Here is a 14,060-nt window from a genome sequence, read left to right as displayed (position 1 = left end):
ATGCACACAAAACACAATGGATTTATATTTGTGCCACAATTCTGCGCGCACAAAATTATATTTTGAGCATGCAGAAAAATGTTTGCATGCAGAGTGGATAGAAGGAGAAAGCAAATGTAAGAATTCTGAGCAAATTCACATTTGATTTAACCATTAAAGTTTCAAACCATCAAACTTGATTTGCGGTTGCTCAAAATGAATTTATCTTTGCAAGAAGATACATATAGCCTTACAAAACCGAGTTCAAGCGCGTGCAAAAAACTTTGTGCGCGCTAAAAAAATATCCTCTTGCACGTGCAGAAAATTGTTTTGTGCGCTCAAAATATCATATGGGGTGCATACATTTGATTTATTTTTTGCTCTCAAAGTATCTTGCGCGTGCAAAATAACTTTTTGTTCACTCAAAACATAATCTTGCGCGTGCAATATAACTTTTTGTGCACTCAAAATATAATCTTGCGCGTGCAAAACAACTTTTTGTTCACTCAAAACATAATATTGCGCGTGCAAAACAACTTTTTGTGCACTCAAAACATAATCTTGCGCGTGCAAAACAACTTTTTGTGCACTCAAAACATAATCTTGCACGTGCAAAATAACTTTTTGTGCACTCAAAACATAATCTTGCGCGTGCAAAATAACTTTTTGTTCACTCAAAACATAATCTTGCGCGTGCAAAATAACTTTTTGTGCACTCAAAATATAATCTTGCGCGTGCAAAATAACTTTTTGTGCACTCAAAATATAATCTTGCGCGTGCAAAACAACTTTTTGTTCACTCAAAACATAATATTGCGCGTGCAAAACAACTTTTTGTGCACTCAAAATATAATCTTGCGCGTGCAAAATAACTTTTTGTGCACTCAAAATATAATCTTGCGCGTGCAAAATAACTTTTTGTGCACACAAAATATAATCTTGCTTGCGTGCAAAATAACTTTTTGTGCACTCAAAATATAATCTTGCGCGTGCAAAATAACTTTTGTGCACTCAAAATATAATCTTGTGCGTGCAAAATAACTTTTTGTGCACTCAAAATATAATCTTGCGCGTGCAAAATAACTTTTTGTGCACTCAAAATATAATCTTGCGCGTGCAAAATAACTTTTTGTGCACTCAAAATATAATCTTGCGCGTGCAAAATAACTTTTTGTGCACTCAAAATATAATCTTGCGCGTGCAAAACAACTTTTTGTTCACTCAAAACATAATATTGCGCGTGCAAAACAACTTTTTGTGCACTCAAAATATAATCTTGCGCGTGCAAAATAACTTTTTGTGCACTCAAAATATAATCTTGCGCGTGCAAAATAACTTTTTGTGCACTCAAAATATAATCTTGCGCGTGCAAAACAACTTTTTGTTCACTCAAAACATAATCTTGCGCGTGCAAAACAACTTTTTGTGCACTCAAAATATAATCTTGCGCGTGCAAAACAACTTTTTGTGCACTCAAAATATAATCTTGCGCGTGCAGAATATGTTTATGCGCTCAAAGTATAATTTTGCGCGTGCAGAATTGTGCCACATAACTCCACATAAACTGGCATTGACTCCACAAATCTGTGAAAAACCTGAAGATGATCCACGTTAATCCCATTAATCTGACGAGACTGTGCAATTGTTTTCTGTTTTCATTTATTTTAAGTTTAAATCTTTATAGAAAAAAACACAAATAAATGCAGTGAAGCGGAAATGGAACATCAAGCCCTTACCCAAACTTGAAAATTAAATCCTCAGGAAGAATATCATGCATTTCGCCAGTTGGGATGGGGAGTGAGTAGTGGCGCTCCGGGAACTCAGCCAGATAACACGAACTTCCTTTCATTTTCTGAGACATGGATGCCGATATAAATGAGGCACGGCACACTCCGAACCCACCGCTGTCCTGTCAATACGTGGACGAGGCACTGGGCACTTCTTAAAACCCTCATAACTTCGCGAGCATCGTTGCGAAACGCGTCAGCAGAGATGAAAGAGGTGATCGGAATAGCGATGGTTCTCATTATCCTGACAGTTCACGGGGAGACCACAAACAAAGGACATTGTGCGGATGACAAATGCTTCACTGTCCACACGGTCAAGGCGAGTTTCAGCACAGCGCGACAAGCTTGTGAAAAGAAAGGCGGACATTTGATGACCGTTCGCAAGGACACGACGAGCGATATACTGGCGGATTTACTGGACGCCGTTCCCGGAGACTTCTGGCTCGGACTGAGATACGCCGGTGATCGGTGTTCCAACTCAACTCTTGGGTTGAAGGGATACAGGTGGATTACCGGAGACAACACAACTCAATACATCAACTGGAACAGCAACCAGATGGCCTGTTCGCCACAATGTGTCACCGTGTCAAGGAACGTTCTAAAATGGAACGAAAGACATTGTCGCGAGGAGATCGACGGATATCTGTGCGAGTACAAGAATGCCGACCACTGTGATCCGTTGAGTTCGAGCCAACCGGTCTTGTACGAAACGCTTCTCGGCTTTAAGGCAGATGGGAAACTCAAGGAGATTCCTGATGGAACCAATGGAACCGTTCTGCCGTCCAGAACGCGGTTTATCTGTTTATCCAGAACATGGATCGCCGCACCGTGGAATTGTGAGGTGTTTGGTGGTGGTTGTGATTATAAGTGCGTTCAGAACGAACAAAGCTACACGTGCACATGCCCAGATGGATATAAACTCTATGACAACAATGTCACGTGCACCAAACAGTTTGAGTCGTGTTTGTTTGCATGCGAGCACAAGTGCGCAAGAGTCGGCGACACATCTGTGTGCACCTGTCGCCATGGCTTTGAGCTGGATGCAGATATGAAGTCGTGCAAAGACATTAACGATTGCATTGATGGAAATGTGTGTCAAGGTCAGAACGAGGAGTGTGTCAACACAATAGGTAGCTTTGAGTGTCGATGCAAGCTCGGGTTTGAGAGAGTGGGTGACCTTTGCTCTGATATTGACGAATGTAGCATGTCTGGATCTGTGAAATGTGATCACGAGTGCGTCAACGATGAAGGGGGCTATCACTGTGAATGCTACGAAGAATTCATACAATCAAAAGAAGACATGCAGAAGTGCATTATGAACTGTTCGGAGAAATGCCCTCCCATTTGTGACCCCAACAACAGCGCCCAGTGCGACTGTCCGGATGGTTACGTCCTTGAAGATGAAAAGGTTTGCGTTGATATAGATGAATGCGTCAATGGCGACTGTGACCAAAGATGCATCAATACACATGGTGGATTTGAATGTTTTTGCAATGAAGGGTACGAGCTTGTTGAAAAAGTGCACTGTGAGAGGAAAGACTTAAGCACTTCTACGACTTCTGATATTTTTACACCTACCAGCAGATCCCCAACCGACCAGCCAGTGCCAATGTCAGCTGGCAACCTGTTGGCAATAATGATATGCACTGTCGTGTCTGTTCTCGTACTGGTGTGTCTCACTCACTACATCATGAGACGTCGAAATAAACTGCATCATTATGTATACAAGAGCCAATATGACAAGAGAGACTTTCAACAGGTGATCATTGAAAAAAGCTCAGATATTTCACACCGGACTTGACTCACACTGTACCATGTGATAGCAAATTTTAGATTTGTAGAAATATGTATTATGTTTTATTTTTGAACGTATCCTATTTTGGATGTAAACTTTATTTAATGACAACCAGAAAAAAACTGAAGCATACATTGCACACTTTTGAAGAAGCTTTCAATGTCAGTGTTCCTGAATGGTGAAGAGAATAAAAGTATTATTTTAATTATTTTTTATGCCATATTGTTTCGGTCATTCTTTCCCTGTAGCCAGGGCCGTAGCTAGGTGACAATTCTAGGGGCCCAAAGGTCCAGGGGGCCCCACAACAAATGCTAAACTGTATTTTGTATTAGGAAAGGGACCCAGAGCATGATACAGCCAGGGGGTCCAGATTACCCGACTACAGCCCTGCCTGTAGCCTATTGTTTGTCTCCAAATATTCCGGGTTCAGTACATGAATCGACAGCACTTCTGGCATAATGCCGACTACCACAAAAGTTATTCCAACTCCTCCCTCCTTTTTCAAGGTTACAGAGAGACATTTACAATGGAAGTGAATGGGGCATTTTTTTGAATGTTTAAGGGCAGACATTTGACCCTCATCATTTTATAAAAGCACTACTTATATATAGTGCTATATATAGATATATGTGTGTGACTTTCTGTCTTCTGCAGACCACAAATTAAGATTTTTAGAAGAATATTTCAGTTCTGTTGGTCCATACAATGCAAGTGAATGGTTGCCAGAACTTTGAAGCTTCAAAAAGCACATAAATGCAGCATAAAAGCAATCTATATGACTCCAGTGGTTTAATCAATGTCATCACAAGTGATATTATAGGTGTGTGTGTGGTGTGTGTGTGTGTGTGTGTGTAAGTGAGAAACAGATCAATGTTCCAGTCCTTTGTTTTACTTTAAATTTGACTCCCTGCCCAGTAGGTGGCGATATGCATGAAGAATGTGAATAGCCAAAAACAAAAGGAGAAGAAAGTGCAATTGAATGTGGACATTTATCATAAAAACTTAAATACTGATCTGGTTCTCACTACAAATATCATATCGCTACTGAAGACATGGATTTAACCACCAGAGTCATATAGATTACTTTTATGCTGCCTTTATGTGCTTTTTGGAGTCAAACTGTTGTAATATTACAACATAAATTTTAGCTCTACTAAAATAAACCTGCACATGTTTTTTTCTCTCGAAGACCACAATTACATCATTAATGGGTCTGTTCAGCCTCGCAATGCTATTGGATGGTAGATTTTGTAAATAGGCCCCTGGCCATGAACTCACACAACCTGCAAACTTGCCTTGAAGCACATCATCTTGTTTTACTGGACTGGATAAATCAACATTAAAGTAAGTAAACTGCCTAAAATGTTTTTTTCTGTGAGTAGACATATGTGTAGATCATGCAGAAATGAAAGTTCTCTTGAATGCTTTGATTTTACATATATACAAAACAATATATACAATATACAATATCTGCTTGCTTCATGAGGGACAGGTGATAATGTTCTGGAATGTGGGCTGTATAAGTGCTATTAGCATGATAATAAGCTAGCCAGAGAGTATTGTGTGAATTCAGTGGAAGGGGTCAATTCTTTAAACTGCGTCAGTATGATTGGGATTCATTTGCATTGAGATTATTTAGCCTGGAAAATAATCAGTGGTTTTATTTTTCCATTTCAGAATGCCACCAGCCTGGAAAGACCGTCTTATCTACAATGTGTATGATGTCATCGATGCAGTCCAATATGGGAACAGTGACTTTTAGGGCTTTTCCACTGCATGGGTCAACTCGACTCAACTCGCTTTTTTGGGGGTGTTCCACTGTGGATAGGACCTGGTATGTGATACATTTTTTTAGTACCACCTCCTGCAGATCACTGATTGGTCGGAGAGAATCGTCACTTCCAGCGGCACTGGATTTCCGACACGCGACATCAACCCGCTAGTTTGAAAGTTAGCAACAGCGATAACAGTATCATTTGTTCACGCGACTTTCGAATTGTAAAAAGAAATGGCTGTGTGCAAAACCACGGCGTGGTCAATAAACGAGGTGCAGACGTTCCTCTCGTTAGCGATGAGCAAAACGAAAAAGTCTTTCAGGAAGTGTCTCAGCTGTTGGCCGCACACGGCTACCACCGGACCTACCAACAGAGTAGAGAAAAGTTAAAAAAACAAGTGATTACAGAAGCATCAAGGAAAAGGGGTTCGACCAAATGGACGCTAGCTAAACCGGCGAGCAATGGGAGGGAGAGCATGGGATCCCCATGGGAGGATGGTACGTTTTGTTACTTTAACTCGATTCTCTGCTTGAAAGCGCCACTTTATTTAGTTGACCAGCTATTGGAAGCTTCTAAAACAACCAGACCAATTTAACTGTTACACTTGTGTAAAATCACCATGCAACAACTGCTGTATGCAGCACAATGAGCTAGCAGCTAACCGCTAGCGGTCATGTTATTGTTTTTGGTCATTTTGTGTTTAATGACATGTTTAAGATGATGTCACGGCAGTAGAGGCGGCGCAACTATGATGATAAGCCTATAATCCCACCCGCGTTGAGGCGGCACTAAACTGCAGTGGAAATGCAAGCTCAGAAAAGTAAAGTGAGTAGAGTCGAGGCAAGTCGAACCGTAACGTGCCGTGGAAAAGTGCCAAAAGTAATACCATGGTCAGGTTTGATTGCAGCATAATGACATTAACTGCAAAAACTGCTAAACTTTGACAAATCATAGTTTGATAATGTCTAAATATATATCCAAATGCACATCTTGTGATAAAATATAAAATTAGGTTACATCAAGTCATCAGACTACACAGTGTGTGTCTACTGTCATCTACTGGCTGTTACTGGCATGACATGATGAGAAGTGCTCTGCTTCTCGGAAGACCAGAACTGCCTTTGAGACAATCATAATTGACATGGCTATGAACAGAGCTAAACATAGTAAATGCCAAAGTTTTCATTCAGTTCATCAGGTTTTATAAATACAATCTGAAGATATTTTTATAATAAACAATTTTTCATAAAAATATGACTTATCTGATTATCATTATTGTGTAATTATTAGTATATAGATATATAGGCTACTGTTATGGGGCTGCAAATTAACCATTAGACGTTACCCAACATTGCAATATTACAACTTTCCCCTAAAAACTTGCTAAAATGTAAAAACCCATTTATTTCTGCATTAGAGTCCTCCTACAACCACATATAAAAGGTGCATTAGGAGTGGTGGTGGCGTAGTGGTCTAAAGCACATACTTGTAATCAGAAGGTTGCTGGTTCGATCCCCACAGCCACCACCATTGTGTCCTTGAGCAAAGCACTTAACTCCAGGTTGCTCCGGGGGGATTGTCCCTGTAATAAGTGCACTGTAAGCCTGCCAAATGCATAAAAGTAAATGCATTTTTTTATTTTATTTGTTTAACCATTTTTCTATATTTGTGTCTCTGAGGGTTAAAGTTCTGGTCACCATTTACTTGCATTGAATGGACCAACAGAGCTGAGATATTCTCCTAAAGATCTTAATTTGTGTTCATCAGAAGAAAGAAATTAACACTCATCTGGGATGGCAAGAGGGTGAATAAATGATGAGATTTTTCATTTTCTATTTTTGTGTGAACTGTCCCTGATGGTGCTGCTCGTCTTATAGGTAATTGCACTGAAGTTGGTAAATAACGTCCTCTTGTGGCCAATTAAGAAAACAACTAGTCAAGGAGGAAGTCCAGCTGCTGAAAGCCTGAACGGCTCTTTGTTTTCTTTCTCTTTTTCACTTGCTTCAGAGGTTTATTAAAGTCAAGCACATCCACACAATGGATCCAAAAGTATATTGACAATTAATCCAATTCAAAATAAGTATTGATTGTTGGCTTGCGTTCAGTTGTTGCACAAGACAGTGAACCGTTGCGTCATGAAGTTATTTCCAACATTGGGGCACCCACATGAAATCAGGTTAGAGAAAACAGTGGAGGATCGCCATTCAGAAGCATGAGGACGAGGAGTTCGTATGGCGCTGTTCGGCTATTATTCATGCAGTTCTGAGGCTTTAAACTATTGCATGTACAGATATTAAGCACTGTATGGATTCGTGACCTAATCGGTAAGACACTAAACTATTGTTCTGTTATTATCTCACATTAGCCCTATAGTAAATGTATTATCTGTAACTTTTGCGTTGTGGTGTAATAGAATGGATCGGGTCACACCGAACGCGCCTTTTTAAATGTTTATCAACATAAACATTCGCAACACTGACCATACCTGTCAACATTTGGGTACCAAATGGGTACGGGGCGTTTGGGGGTGCTGGATGACAGGGGCAGGCTAAATATATACAAATTGTGCGGTTGTGATTTAATGTGCTGGGTAACGTTATTTTTCCGGCCGTGTCCGATATTAAAATCAGTGCGACACACTTTTCAAACGGTGTGGAGATTGTCGATAGGGCTTCGAGATATGAAATTAAATTCTTCATTCCAGCTGTTGTTAAATTTACATGTGTATAAAAATACATTTAATTATTTTTTCACCGGAGTCTTTTCCCATCTAGCCTACCAGAGAGGCTTGATTCAACTTCCCGCGTCTCCGACCTGCGCAGATATCAACGGCGCAACTGGGTTGTAGGTTGAGTTCACAAATGGGTTGAAATGTGTATGATGTGTCGATTGTGTGAGTAGGATGCGTTTTATACAAGATCTGGCAACTGGACAACCTTGGAATAATATATTGACATGATTATTCATATAACGAGGTTTGGGCCACACAACTTATGGGAGAATTAACAAAACGGCAGGGGGGCGGGAGATGGATGTGAAATACCGGAGACTCTGGGAGTGTTGACAGGTATGACACTGATTTACGTGAGCACAATTCATAAAATGCAACTGATCTTTTACGTTCAGTTTCCAGTTCTATAGCTTTACTAATTTGAAGTTGCTGTTAGATACCATTTTTGACTGGATTAAACAGTTAAACAAACCTGCTGGTGTGTTTTGTCCCCCCACAGTGCTCTCACAATGGAATATACATTATTACCGACCATCCTTGGATTATGCATCATTACTCAGGTGGTGAAATGCAACTCTGTGTGTTCAATTAACGGCTATAGTGCTAACTGCATAGATAGAGGTCTTCATCATGTGCCTGAGCTGCCGATATATATACATACTGTGGATTTGAGTTTAAACAACATTGCTGAACTCGACGAAACATCCTTTTCTCGTCTCGAAGGTCTACAAGTCCTCAGGATGGAGCAACAAACACCAGGACTTGTGATCAGAAACAATACATTCAGAAGACTCTACAATCTAATATATCTTCAGCTGGGCTACAACCACATGCTTCAATTGGAGAAAGGAGCTTTTAATGGATTATCCAACCTTCAAATTCTCTCTCTCACACAGTGCAGTTTAGATGACTCCATCCTGTCTGGTGACTTCCTCAAACCTCTGGTGTCTCTTGAGGTGCTTGTCTTGCGTGGTAATAAAATGGAGAGAATCCAGCCGGCCCCGTTCTTTTTAAACATGAGAAGTTTCCACATACTGGATCTCTCTCGCACAATCATCAAGAGTATCTGTGAGGAGGACCTCCTCAGCTTTCAGGGTAAACACTTCACTCTTCTAAAACTGTCTTCAGTGAGACTGCAAGAGATGAATGAGTACTGGTCAGGATGGGACAAGTGCGGAAACCCATTTAAGAACATGTCTATAACTATATTGGATCTGTCTAGTAATGGCTTCGCTGTTAACATGGCGCAGCGGTTTTTTGATAACATCAGGGGTACCAAAATACAAAGTCTTATTCTCAGTAACAGCTACAGCATGGGCAGTTCTTTTGGCCATAACAACTTGAAAAATCCAGACAAATTCACATTCAAGGGTCTCGAGGAGAGTGCCATTAAGATTTTCGATCTGTCTCAATCAAATATCATTGCTCTGTCCAATTCATTATTTAACATGTCAGATCTAGAAGAGCTTACTTTAGCCAATAATCTGATCACGGAGGTTGAAAACAATGCATTTGTGGGGTTGACAAATTTACTAAAGCTAAACCTGTCTCATAACCACCTTGGTGATATTGATTCGGAAACATTTCAGAATCTACAGAAACTTGAGCTGCTTGATTTGTCTTACAACAATATAAAGGTGCTTGGAGAGAAGTCATTTCAAGGGCTCCAAAATTTGCTCAACCTGAATTTAACAGGAAATCATCTCGAATCTGTACATGAATTCGCAACCCTTCCAAACCTGGAGAAGCTCTACTTGGGTAACAACAGAATTACGTCTTTGTCCAACTTACCCAACATGGCTAAAAATCTCACAACCCTTGATTTGGAAATGAACAACTTAAAAGCCTTGTCAGATCTGTACACAATTCTACGGGAATTTCCACAAATTGTAAATATCTTTCTTCAAGGGAACACGTTTCGGAATTGTTATACTCCAAAACAAACGGTGCTTTCAGACAAACTAAAGCTCCTTCATCTTGGGCTTTCAACTATGCAGCTTATCTGGTCACAAGGACAATGTTTAGATGTGTTTAACAATCTTCACCAGTTAGAACAGCTCTCTCTTTATGCCAACGGGCTGCAGTCGCTCCCTAAAAACATTTTCAAAGACCTTACCTCTCTGAACTTTTTAGATTTGTCCTTCAACTCTTTGAAGTACCTTCCCAATGGTATATTCCCTAAAAGTCTACAAATCCTAAATCTTGAATATAATTCGATTTATTCATTGGATCCAAATGTCTTGAGCACCCTCTCTTACCTCAGCCTGCTACAAAACCAGTTTCGCTGCGATTGCAACCTACGGGATTTCCAAACATGGCTAAATCAAACTAATGTAATCCTTGTACATCCCATTGAGGATGTGACGTGTGCCAGTCCTGAGGATCAGTACATGGTTCCTGTGTTGACATCAAACATACAATGTGAGGATGACGTGGAAGATGAGACTACTGAAAAACTGAGGCTTGTACTTTTCATCTGCTGTACCACATTGATTATATTACTCATGACCATTGCCATCGTTTACGTCTGTAGTCGTGGCTACGTCTTCAAGCTTTACAAACGACTGATTACCAAACTTGTGGACGGCAAGCGAAAGGATCCTGAACCTGACAAATTCTTGTACGATGTGTATCTTTGCTTCAGTTCCAATGATATGAAATGGGTGGAGAGAGCGCTGTTGAAGAGACTCGACTCTCAGTTTTCCAAACACAATGTACTCCACTGTTGCTTCGAGGAGCGAGACTTCATACCCGGAGAGGACCATCTTTCCAACATGCGAAACGCTATCCAGAGTAGTCGCAAAACGCTCTGTGTGGTGTCTGAACATTTTCTGAAGGACGGCTGGTGCTTGGAAACCTTCACCCTGGCCAATAAAAGGATGGAGGATGAGTTTAAAGACATTCTGGTGGTGTTGGTTGTGGGGAACATACCCCAGTACAGGTTACTGAAGTACAAACAAGTGAGATCTTACATTGAGAACAGGAGATACCTTCTTTGGCCCGATGACAGTCAGGACTTAGAGTGGTTTTATGACCAGCTTTTACACACAATCAGAAAAGACACCAAGATTAAGCAAACAAATACTGAATTAAAAGGCAAGGAGATTGAAACAAAGCCTGAAGCTGTTAATGTTCATGCAATCACTGCTGTGTAATTATGTATCATAGACATTTTGAATTGAAGGATATTCAGCAGCACCAAGGGACTTTATGTAGAACATTTGTTTGTATTTTATTTTTGTGTTTTATATGTGTTTTTCTGATACTATAATACAGTTGCTGTCTATTATTATAAAATGCACATAAAATGCATGTTTACTTTTCATCACCCTTTTTATAATGTATGTTCCCATAACTCAATGTTAACTCAGGTAATGATAAAAACAACATGATTCTACAAATGACTCCCATTTTATACAAATATTGCATACTGGATGTGGTGTAAAATAATGCATGATATTTTGCTGTGAATCTGTGTTATTTTAGCACTTCTCCATATTTTCTGAATTCAGCCCAAAACCTGGAAACCATTTGTTAGATGAATATTTCCTGTTTGAAAAACACAGTGGGATCTGAGGCCTCATTTATTAAGACGTTCGTAAAATGATCTTAAATGTGAATGTACTATCTACAATTTATTAAACATCTGTACACACGAAAACATTTTCCTAAATTGCGTCCCACTTTATAAATCGCAATTCATCTTTAAAACATGGGCATTTGAACAACACATGGACTCCACCTACAGAATGCCCACAAATGTCCTAATTTGGCGAGACAGAATACAATAAAAGCGCATGCGCAACCCATTCATTCATTTATTCATATGGGCTGCATCCGAAATCTGATAAATGCTGCCTTTGAAGGCTGTACACAGGGGTAGTTTGAAAATAAGGTTCTTTTCAAACTGTTCTGAGACCAGTTTCCTTAATAGTTCCATTCATCCAAAGAATGCTGTTGGTTAAGCCATTAACTGATAAGGCAATAAGTCAGCTGCCTACATTTATGCATTTGGCAAACGCTTTTATCCAAAGTGACTTACAGTGCACTTATTACAGGGACAATTCCCCCAGAACAACCTGGAGTTAAGTGCCTTGCTCAAGGACACAATGATGGTGGCTGTGGGGATCAAACCAGCAACCTTCTGATTAACAGTTATGTGCTTTAGCCCACTACGCCACCACCACTCTACGTATTCGGATGGAGCCATGGAGTACTCTTTTGGCTTGGCAAAGATTTGTAGAGCAGCTACTGGTGTCTAACATATAATGCAGCCTATTCAACAACTCTTCATCAGTTAGTCATTTTCATTACCAATAATAAATCCATTCATTGACACACAAAATGTTTGTATGCGTCAGTCAGTTGACGTGCGCATAAGAACATTTTCACGTCAGTTTCTACCTTAAAACCCCCATTTCTTCCTTTTTTAAAGTTGGATTAAATCTGATTGTACATACGTACGTACATAAATGAGGCCTCAGGTCTCGTGTTTTTGGGAAATAACGATTTGTACATTGCTTATAACATGTCAATAAACCACAGAATTGCTTAAGAAGACCATATTTGAAAGAGTTCACAACACCACTTTGGCCATCCTGAGAATTCTTGACAAACGTCATTTACTATGTCTTCATTATGATATATCCATGGGTGATGTCACAATGTCATCTGGCCTAATTTCCTGTACAGAGATCGCATCATTTTAATAAGGCACACTGAAACAAGAAGGTAAACACAGCAAAGCTAATATTTGCACATGCCGCGTTACACTTCCATTCTTTCAGTAATACCCTGTGCAGTCATAGCTGACCAAAGAATGACCTTACGATTAATTTCCTGTCCCTTTAAAGTCTTACATGCAGCGATACATAGCAACATTTTTGACTATGCATCAACCACTATTCTACTTCTTTACTGAACAATTATGTAGATACACAGCACTCTGCATATACTTATAAAAGATTATGTACTGGATGCTGAAATAACTTCTAAAATAATACCTTAATAAAATAATTTCTGTAGCCATGTTTTCATTCCTCGCAAGTTCTTGATTGACCTCGTTTTTGTTTGATGTTGACGTGTGGAAAAAATTAAAGCTTGATGCTACTTTTGTAGTGTGTTATCGAAAAGGTCAATATGTATCGTAATAAAAACAGACTACTTTCCAGGTTTGCAAACTCATGAGGCGCGAAAAAGACAATCACTAGTATGTTTTCTGGGGATATTGTTTTAAAGAATAAGCTAAAAACACCAATTCCAGCCATTTTAATGATTCAAGTAGCAAATTAACTGCTCAACTGTGCCGAATTAGCAGCAAAAATAAAGGCTATTTTTGTGTGGCCTGTTTCTGTTTCACACATGTATTTAGTTTTATTAAGTGATTAGTTCTGTGGGCACTTCTACAGATGCTACTAGTCGAGACAAATGAGCATCTTATGTGTTATTAGTGAGTCATTGATTCAATTTGAGTCGTTCATGACCGAAATCTACCAAGAGACTTTATAAGCATTATAAGAATAAAGCAGATCTATAATTTTCCTACAGTATTTAAACTGCTGAGCATGACTTATATCAGAAAAGACAACAGTAATAGCCTAATAATAATTTTGAGTTTCAATAATGCAATTTAGTCTTTGTAAAGCGCATTTCACATGAGTTGCGTCAGGGTGTCAACGCTTCTCTCAACGCCAGCGTCAACCGGCGCTTTGCCCTCCACATGACAAGCGTCGCTGAAAGTGTCACATAGGGGAGATTTTACGGGTGCACAATAAACATTGAAAACATGTATTTGGAAGAGACAAAAAATGGCAATTACTTTGATTGCAGAGTGTAAAAAAAAAAATGTATTCGGCAGCGCTGATGTGAGTCATGTGAAAGCCGCTTAACATGTACTAACATCAGTCACTTCACACATTAATAGCTCTTATGCCCATTTCACTCTTTAATTAATAAGGTAGACTCACGTGCCAATGCCGAACGAACGAAGTGAA

General features: G+C 39.6%; 3 protein-coding genes across 4 annotated transcripts in view; 2 read left to right on the top strand and 1 right to left on the bottom strand.

Annotated features, from left to right (window-relative positions):
- LOC127622036 (alpha-1,6-mannosyl-glycoprotein 2-beta-N-acetylglucosaminyltransferase) overlaps nucleotides 1-1,813 on the bottom strand; it is a 61,073-nt gene extending 59,260 nt beyond the window's left edge. The window contains exon 1 of the mRNA XM_052095933.1: nucleotides 1,716-1,813. The gene's annotated coding sequence lies outside the window, so the exon portion shown is untranslated. The remainder of the gene's footprint in view (nucleotides 1-1,715) is intronic.
- On the top strand, nucleotides 1,739-3,775 carry thbd (thrombomodulin). The gene has a single exon (XM_052095931.1). The coding sequence runs from the start codon at nucleotides 1,855-1,857 to the stop codon at nucleotides 3,565-3,567; it is 1,713 nt and encodes a 570-aa protein (XP_051951891.1). The 5' UTR covers nucleotides 1,739-1,854; the 3' UTR covers nucleotides 3,568-3,775.
- Nucleotides 3,776-7,519: 3,744 nt separating this feature from the next.
- Nucleotides 7,520-12,620, top strand: LOC127622085 (toll-like receptor 5). Of its 2 annotated transcripts, none has more exons than XM_052096014.1 (2): nucleotides 7,520-7,660; nucleotides 8,567-12,620. In XM_052096014.1, exon 2 carries the CDS (start codon nucleotides 8,577-8,579, stop codon nucleotides 11,220-11,222), a length of 2,646 nt encoding a protein of 881 aa, XP_051951974.1. In that variant the 5' UTR covers nucleotides 7,520-7,660; nucleotides 8,567-8,576; the 3' UTR covers nucleotides 11,223-12,620. The 2 variants fall into 2 exon arrangements, with proteins under 2 accessions (XP_051951974.1, XP_051951975.1); XM_052096015.1 differs by lacking the exon at nucleotides 7,520-7,660 and adding an exon at nucleotides 8,291-8,403.
- Nucleotides 12,621-14,060: the final 1,440 nt, after the last annotated feature.

This window comes from Xyrauchen texanus, chromosome 28 (assembly GCF_025860055.1).
Source record: "Xyrauchen texanus isolate HMW12.3.18 chromosome 28, RBS_HiC_50CHRs, whole genome shotgun sequence".
Classification (NCBI taxonomy): domain Eukaryota; kingdom Metazoa; phylum Chordata; class Actinopteri; order Cypriniformes; family Catostomidae; genus Xyrauchen; species Xyrauchen texanus.
Note: the sequence above shows the minus strand (reverse complement) of the source record. Positions and strands in the feature narration are given on the sequence as shown.